This window comes from Ranitomeya variabilis, chromosome 6, assembly GCF_051348905.1.
Source record: "Ranitomeya variabilis isolate aRanVar5 chromosome 6, aRanVar5.hap1, whole genome shotgun sequence".
In the NCBI taxonomy this organism is placed as follows: Eukaryota; Metazoa; Chordata; class Amphibia; order Anura; family Dendrobatidae; genus Ranitomeya; species Ranitomeya variabilis.
Window position 1 is genome coordinate 584,924,289 of NC_135237.1, and position 9,545 is coordinate 584,933,833.

At 41.4% G+C, this 9,545-nt stretch overlaps 1 protein-coding gene across 11 annotated transcripts in view; it reads left to right on the forward strand.

Moving 5' to 3' along the window:
* Nucleotides 1-9,259, forward strand: part of LOC143783200 (uncharacterized) — a 128,163-nt gene extending 118,904 nt beyond the window's left edge. For 6 of the 11 annotated variants that reach the window (XM_077271614.1, XM_077271613.1, XM_077271615.1 and 3 more), the window contains one exon: nucleotides 7,252-8,950. In XM_077271614.1, coding sequence (XP_077127729.1) covers nucleotides 7,252-8,747 — 1,496 coding nt within the window. In that variant the 3' untranslated portion in view covers nucleotides 8,748-8,950. Of the gene's footprint in view, nucleotides 1-7,251 lie in introns of all 11 variants that reach the window. The other 5 variants (XM_077271616.1, XM_077271612.1, XM_077271619.1 and 2 more) reach the window with 2 other exon arrangements.
* Nucleotides 9,260-9,545: the final 286 nt, after the last annotated feature.

Consider the following 9,545-nt stretch of genomic DNA (forward strand, 5'->3'; position numbering starts at 1 on the left):
TGGCCTGTAGCATTTGTTCTTATGATCCATTTCTCCCTTCGGGCCAGTAGCATTTGTTCTTATGATCCATTTCTCCCCATCGGGCCAGTAGCATTTGTTCTTATGATCCATTTCTCCCCATCGGGCCATTAGCATTTGTTCTTATGATCCATTTCTCCCCATCGGGCCATTAGCATTTGTTCTTATGATCCATTTCTCCCCATCGGGCCATTAGCATTTGTTCTTATGATCCATTTCTCCCCATCGGGCCAGTAGCATTTGTTCTTATGATCCATTTCACCCCATCTGGCCTGTAGCATTTGTTCTTATGATCCATTTCTCCCTTCGGGCCAGTAGCATTTGTTCTTATGATCCATTTCTCCCCATCGGGCCAGTAGCATTTGTTCTTCTCATCATTTCTCCCCATCGGGCCATTAGTATTTGTTTTTCTCATCATTTCTCCCCATCGGGCCATTAGTATTTGTTTTTCTCATCATTTCTCCCCATCTGGCCATTAGCATTTGTTTTTCTCATCATTTCTCCCCATTGGGCCATTATTATTTGTTCTTATGATCCATTTCTCCCCATCGGGCCATTAGCATTTGTTTTTCTCATAATTTCTCCCCATCTGGCCAGTAGCATTTGTTCTTATGATCCATTTCTCCCCATCGGGCCAGTAGCATTTGTTCTTATCCATTTCGCCAGATCGGGCCATTAGCAGTTGTTCTTATGATCCATTTCTCCCCATCTGGCCATTAGCATTTGTTCTTATGATCCATTTCTCCCCTTCGGGCCATTAGCAGTTGTTCTTATGATCCATTTCGCTCCTTTGCAGGAGAAATTTATTATGATTTCAACCTCTTTCTGGATAATTATCCTGTTACGAATTTATGTGAAACAGAAATAAGACTCCCCTGGACAATCTTTAAAATCTTAGGAGGAATCAGAACGAGTGCCCAGCAGACTAAAGGTGCCGTTACACTAAGCAACTTACCAGCGATCGCGACCAGCGACGTGATCGCTGGTAAGTTGCTGTGTGGTCGCTGGGGAGCTGTCACACAGACCGCTCTCTCCAGCGACCAAGCGACTTCGGCATCGCTGAAACTGTCTTCAGCAATGCCGAAGTCCCCATGTAAAAAAAAAAAACAAAAACACTACATACGCACCTTCTGTCGTCCTTCATGTCCCTCGGCGCTTGCCGCACTGACTGTGTCTCAGCGCCGGCCGGCCGTAACAGCGGTGCCCAGCGGTGAACCGCTGTTACTGCAGGTTCACCGCTGGGCTCTGCTTTACGGCCGGACGGCGCTGAGACAGTCAGTACGGCAAGCTCCAGGGACGTGACGGACAACAGACGGTGAGTATGTAGTGTTTTTTTTTTTACTTTTACCATGGTATCCATGGTAAATATCGGGTTACTAAGCGCGGCCCTGCGCTTAGTAACCCGATGTTTACCATGGATACCAGTGAAGACATCGCTGGATCGGCGTCACACACGGCGATCCAGCGGTGTCAGCGGGAGAGTTGCGACGAAAGAAAGTTCGTCCACTCTCCCTGCAACCAGCGATATCCCAGCAGGATCCAGATCGCTGCTGCGTGCCAAACATAGCGATATCGCTATGCAGGACGCTGCAACGTCACGGATCGCTGGCGATATCGCTGCAACCTCGCCTAGTGTGACGGTACCTTAAGAGTTTTTAAAGCTTTTTCCCAGTTCCAAGAAGACAGCGGTTTTAGGCAGGAATGGAAGTAAATACATCGGCAATGTTCTCTTCAAACAATGACGCTTGTGTTGAAGAGGAATGAGAAAGCACATGCCGATATCTCCATTGAGTTGGAAAAGGCCGAAACTGAATTGCGGGCAAGATTAACTGAGTCAAGCCCAGGTGTTCTCCTCTAAAGAAGAAACTGATTTCACTCCAAGCTGAAATCAAATCTCGCAAAATGGAGAAATGTATTTGTGATAAAAATGATTACGATACCAATTGTGTGTTTACATGGAATAACGTTAACTTCAAAGACATACTGATGGGGAATTTAGATTGTGAGCCCCATCGGGGACAGCAATGATAATGTGTGCAAAACTGTAAAGCACTGCGGAATATGTTAGCGCTATATACAAATAAAGATTATTAGAACTTTATTAAAAATAAGAGGCATTTTACGGGACAAAGGAATCGTCATCTTCAAGGCAAATCTACATGGAATAGAAAGAGGCACAAGCAAGAAGGATGGACTACAGACTCTGACTCTAGCGCTAATGAAGAATTAATGAGTGGCACTCATATGGACACAGATGACCCTACAAGTAGCGTTCAATCTCCCTACCAGACAGGGGGGCAAGAAGTGGAGGAATTACCTCCAGAATGAAAACAGGTGTCCTGGCGGACATAACCAATGCACCAGTGTCATTAATCTGACAGATCACCTCTTATCCAAATATTATATTTCAGTCTTGTCTAAAGGTCCCAGTTATTGTCTACCTGAAAATTTTGACGTTATTGACTTTAAAATTGATTTATTTAAAGATACAAGAAAATTACATGTATGGAAATTGTATGCTAAAAGTCATGTAAATGCAGATGTTGAACATGAAGGAGAGATCCCCAGCATGATCGGACCCCTCGGGTTTACTGTCAATGATGTAGATAGTTACAATTTGACTCTAGCAATATGTGTGAGGCTACACATGATGACGTAGGTGTTGCCTCATTATTTCTGCCTCCAGTCACACCAGGGAATGTGGTTGATGTATTTCATGAGAGTTATCAAGGATGTAGGATCATTATTCTATGGAACAAGTCCCTCTAACCTTACGAATAATGAATGGAAGCACTGAATGAAATAAAAAAGTGGAAAGATGTAGTAGTCCGCAAGGCAGACAAGGGAGGTAATCTTGTTCTTATAAAAAAAGAAGCCTATATACCAGAAGCCATGCAACAATTGACGGATTTATCTGCATATAAAGCCTTTGGAGATCCTACTAATACATTTACAAATCATTTGAGAATGCTATTGAGAAAATATGTGGAGAATGGTATACTTTCTAAAAAACTAGCAGAGAAGTTAATATCTGAATTTCCTGAAAAACGAAATTGGTATTACATCCCTAAAATTCACAAAACACCTATCCCCCCAGTCACCCAATATTTTCACAAGTAGGATCACTCACTTGAACCTCTGATGGAACATTTGGATTGGTCCTAAAACCAATCTTAAAAAGTATCCCATCATACGTGAAGGACACTGCTGCCTTTCTGGTGGCAATTAACGGAATTGAGTGGCAAGATGATTTTCCCTTAACGTATATAGATGCGGAATTTGGGTATACAAATACCACAACTGGGGATTGAAGCTATCAGATACATCTTAGAAGAAGCTGATAAAAGTGAGAACTATATAAATTTAATCTCTGAAGCATTGGACCTTGTTCTGTCACACAACGCCTTCCAGTTTATGAATAGGTGGTATCTCCATTATGTGGGTACCGCGATGGGGACCCCCTCCGCTCGTGTTTTCTCCAGTCTTTTTCTAGCATATTTTGAAACCAAATATAGTACAACAATTTCAAATCCTTATATCAAATATATGAAAACATATTTACGTTACATTGATGACGTTATCATGGCATAGTCCAGGACTGCAATGCAGTTTTCTGAATTTGGTGACTACTTGAGTCCCTCTAATATAGAGAATATGAGACTTACTGCAGAATTTGGTGATAAAAATTGAATTTTCTGGATGCTAAAGTCATGATTAAAAAATGGGAAATTGGCTAATGAGACGTATAGAAAACCAATTCATTGCTCCATTATACGGTAATAGTGCTCATCCCCAACATGTGACGGCAATTTAGTAAAAAATTAATGATACAGATAATTCCTTTGCCACACAAGCAGAAGCATTAATTAGCAACTTTACTGAAAGAAATTATCCTAAAACAAATCTAAAAAAATGTTATGTTTAAATAAAGCAAAAATCTCCACACAACAAGATTTATTAAGCAAGAAAACAGCCACAAATGTGGGTATTGCAGAAAGATTTGTTTTTAATTTTAAACATAGTCCAATTGATAATATTTAGCATCAGGCGATAAATAGAAATTGGCATTTATTAGAAAATGATGAGGATCTGAATAAATTAACAGTCCATAGACCGATAGTGTCCTTATAAACGATGCCATAATATCCCGGACATATTAATAAAACATAGAATTTCTCCTGATAACAATTGGCTGCATAAATGCTGTCTTAGAGGGAACTTCAGATGCAGAAATGACTCCTTTTGTGACCACCATTTATTTAGGGATCCCCTGAGAATAGGCTCCATTATACAGGAAGTCAGAGAATTTATCACATGTAGATCAAAATTCATTGTATGTGTCATTTTCTGCCCTTCTGGCTATTTTTATATAGGGAAAACGATCTGTCCTCTATTTATTCGCTTTAGGGAACATCTGCACTCACTCGGAACTAAAAGAGGGTCACCCAGATTAATCAAACATGTAGTGGAGTTGCACAATGCTGATCCGAAGGACTCTGCCCTGTCCTTCAAACCGCACATCCAAGCTCTCGCCACCTCCTGTCGCCTCCAGCTCAAAAATATCTCCAGAATCCGTCCTCTCCTCAACCCTCACTCTACCAAAATGCTTGTGCATGCTTTAATCCTCTCCCGCCTCAACTACTGCAACATCCTCCTCTGTGGCCTACCTTCTAACACTCTCGCACCTCTCCAGTCCATCCTCTGCTGCCCGACTAATTAATATCTCTCCTCGCTACACTCCTGCTTCCCCTCTTTGCAAATCCCTTCACTGGCTCCCAATTTCCCAGTGTATCCAGTTTAAATGACTAACACTGACCTACAAAGCCATCCATAACCTTTCTCCTCCATATATTTCCAAACGAATCTCTCAATATCTTCCCTCACGTAAACTCCAGTCCTCCCAAGACCACCTCCTCTCCTCCACGCTTATTCGCTCCTCACCCAATCGCCTCCAAGACTTCTCCCGAATATCCCCCATCCTCTGGAATTCTGTGCCCCAACACGTTATCCACCACATTTGGATCCTTCAAAAGAAACCTGAAAACCCACCTCTTCCAAGAAGCTTACAGCCTGTAACGACCACACAGCCACCTCAACACCATCGGAACTACTGCAACCCTCGACCTACTGTCTCCTTCCCCATAATCCTGTAGAATGTAAGCCCGCAAGGGTAGGGTCCTCTTCCCTCTGTACCAGTCTGTCATTGTTAGTTTTGTTTACTGTAAGTGATATTTGTATTTTGATGTAAGCCCTTCTCATGTACAGCACCATGGAATTGATGGTGCTATATAAATAAATAATAATAATCCGAAGACCCTGCAGACGGCAGGCATTGAACAGGTTAATTATCCAGAAAGAGGTGGAAATCATAATAAATATCTCCTCCAAAGGGGTGAAATGGATCAGAAGAACAAATGCTAATGGCCCGATGAGGTGAAATGACCGCTCAGATTTCTCTGTTTTTATACATTTTTATATGAATTAATGGTATTGTGCCGTACACCACATGCACGCCTGGTAAAAAGGAGGTTGTTCGTCAGTGTATGGTTGGACCCACTGAAGCTCTGGGATAGGTGCGAAATGGCTGTTGTCCTCCTTCACTTCCTCGTTCCCCTGCTTCCCTAAGGGTTGTCCCACCACATGGAATAAAGAACATTTACATTTTATAAGTAATGGTGAGCGCTGTTTATTCTGCATTTCTCAGTTATAACAGTATGATGGACCCCCTACTAACTTTCACATTGTGTAATTGCTTTCATACAGGCTCCCACATAAGCCTCCACATAGTCCTCTGTACAGTATAATGTATCCCCCATTTCCCATACAGTATGCTTCCCCCCATGTCCCATACAGTATAATGCACCCCTTCATTGTCCATACTGTATAAATACACCTCATAGCCAATGCAGTATAAGGGCCCCCATGGTCCATACAGTATAATGCACCTCATAGCCCATGCAGTATAATGCATCCCCCATGGTACACACAGTATAATGCATGCCCTCATGGTCCACACAGTAGAATGCATCCCCCCTTGGTCCTTATAGTATAATTCATACCATGGTGCATCCCCCCATGGTCCATACCGTATAATGCACCTCATAGTCCATACAGTATAAGGCCCCCCATGTCCAATGCAGTAAATGCAACCCCCATGGTCCACACAGTTAAATGCATCCCCCATTGCCCATACAGTATAATTCATCCCCCCATAGTCCATACAGTATAAAGCATCCCCCCATAGTTCATACAGTATAAAGCATCCCCCCATAGTCCACCATACAGTATAACGCATCCCCCAATAGTCCATACAGTATAACGCATCCCACATGGTTCATACAGTATAATGCTTCCCCCCCATGGTCCGTACAGTGTAATATATCTCCCCATGGTCCACACAGTATAAAGCATCCCCCCATGGTCCACACAGTATAATGCATCCCCCCATGGTCCATACAGTATGAAGCATCCCCCCATTGTCCTCAATACAGTTTTATGGCCACAGAGTGTTCTAAAAAACATTAATATACAATACTCACTTCTCCTCGTTCGTCCACTGCTCCAATCTCCGCAGTGCCAGCTTATCTTCTGAAGTGTCACACATCTCAGCACAGAGGACGCTATTTAGTAATTTCATTGCGCTGAGATGTCAGATGCTGTGGAAGAATGATAGGGATGGAAGTGTCAGCTGATGCCTCCTCCTCCATCATTGCTGTCAACTGTATCAGCACTCAAGCAGATGCTGATACAGTTGAACTTGCTGGGGGCCCTGTGTAAGCGCTGGCACCGGTCTCCCGCGGCTCACAGGCCCCATAGCAGCAGTGCAGGGAGATCATGTCTCCCTGCTCTGCAGCACAGTTTACCTGTATCTACGCTCAGTGCACGCTGATACAGTTAAAAGTAGCATAGCTGTGGGTGGGCCCCTCAGAACGGGGGCCCAGGGAGGCTGCAACCTCTGTTCCTTCTGTAGCTAAGCTGCTGAGTAAGGGGGTTAATACAAGCGGTCACAGAGTGCTGGACTTGTGTTATACAAAGTTTTATAAAGCTGCAATCACACAAATTTTTGCTGCAATTTTTAAGCCAAAGTCAGAGTGCCTTTCAGAGAAAAAAAATTGTTCCTATTTTTAAGATATCACCAAAATCTAGGGATTTTGTGAGATTCCAGCCCTTTAGTAAAATAATAAATGTGTCTATATTGTGGTTTGAACAAAAAAAATCTTTTAATTTTAACAGAAAATTCCAGTATGAACTCGGAGAGAAATTTCATGCTATCACACAATTATAAAGTAGAAGATGAAGATATCATTCAGCACTCATTAGTAGAAAACCTTGTTATCCTTAATGCATATTCAGGACTTTATGGAAGAGATCAATCATATAATCCCCCTGATCATGACGAATATATTGTTGACCAATCAGTGATTGTTACCCCAATTACAGAGCAGAAGTGGGATAAAAGGTTTCAATGTGGTGAATGTGGAAAACGTTTTACAAACAGCTCACGTCTTTATGTACATAAAAGAATTCACACAGGAGAGAAGCCGTACACCTGTTCGGAATGTGGCAAAGGATTTACCCAGAAATCAGGCCTCGATCAACATGAGAGAACTCATACAGGAGAGAAGCCGTACTTCTGTTCAGAATGTGGGAAATGCTTTACCCATAAATCAGGTCTTGATCAACATGAGAGAAGTCACACAGGAGAGAAGCCATATTCATGTTCAGAATGTGGGAAATCTTTTATTTCAAAATCAAATCTTGAAAGACATGAGAATATCCACACAGGGGATATGTCATTTACATGCTGTGAATGTGGGAAATGTTTCTCAGTGAAATCAAGTCTTGTTATACATCAGAGAATTCATACAGGAGAGAAGCCATATTCATGTTTAGAATGTGGAAAATGTTTTAGAAAAAAATCACATCTGATCACACATGAGAGAATTCATACAGGAGAGAAGCCATATTCATGTTCAGAATGTGGGGAATGTTTTACATACAAATCACATCTTGTTAGGCATGAGAGAAGCCACACAGGAGAGAAACTATATTCATGTTCAGAATGTCAAAAATGTTTTACACGTAAATCAAATCTTGTTGTTCATGAGAGAAGTCATACAGGAGAGAAGCCGTTTTCATGTTCAGAATGTGGTAAGTGTTTTACACACAAATCACATCTTGCTAGACATGAGAGAATTCACACAGGAGCGAAGCCGTATTCTTGTTCATTGTGCGGGAAATCTTTTACAGATAAATCACATCTTATTATGCATGAGAAAATTCACATACAAGAGAAGCCATACTCATGTTCAGAATGCGGGAAATGTTTCAGACATAAATCACATCTTGTTATGCATGACAGAATTCACACAGGAGAAAAGCCATATTCATGTTCAGAATGTGGGAAATGTTTTACATATAAATCACATCTTGTTATACATGAGAGAAGTCACACAGGGGAGAAGCCGTATTCATGTTCAGAATGTCGGAAATGTTTTATAACAAAATCACATCTTGTTATACATGAGAGAAGTCACACAGGAGAAAAGCCGTATTCATGTTTAGAATGTGGGAAATGTTTAATCACTAAAGCTAAACTTAGGGATCATCAGAGAATTCATACAGGAGAGAAACCATATTCATGTCTAGAATGTGGGAAATGCTTTATAACTAAATCTAAACTTAGGGATCATCAGAGAAGTCACATAGAGAAGCCATATTTATGTTAAGAATAGAGGAAATGCTCATTGTTTTCAGTTTAGTCTATACCTTGTTACTAGTGATGAGCAAGTATACTCGTTGCTCGGGTGACCTCCGTGTATTTGTTAGTGTTCGGAGATTTAGTTTTCATCACCTCAGCTGAATGATTTACAGCTACTGGCCAGCCTAACACATGTATTCAAGCTGTTTATCAGCTGTAAATCATTCAGCTGAGGCGATGAAAACTAAATCTGTGAACACTAACAAATATTCGGAGGTCACCCGAGCGTGCTCGGGAAAACCCGAGCAGCGAGTAAACTCGATCTTCACTACTTGTTACACATGAAAATTTACTGAAGGGAGAACCTGTTTTTCTATATGTGAAAATGTTTTATAAGGAAAAGAGATTTGAAGCTCATCACAGTAAAAACAATGTTCTTTTTTGTATTGTGGGATAAGCTATGGATGCTATGAAATATTCTTTATACACCAGGTTTTCACAGACATTAAATGATCAATGAGGATGTTTTTTTAAGTGGAATTAGCCTCGATATGACCAAAGACCATAGTCTAATACTCAAATAATACTTGGCACTCAGAAGAATATGTTGCAAGTTGATTATTTTCATTTATTTGTGCATCCAGTTAGAAAGTTTAAACGTTTTCGGTCCATACATCAGACCTTCATCAGAAATTCCTTTTTTTTAACAAACTGGACAAAAAAATTAATGGAAGGGTATATCAAAGCTTATGCAGGCCAGAGCTGGGTGACCCGGGATAAAGGCCGGGAGGCTGGTAGCCAGGTAGCCTCACTATGCCTGAGGAAG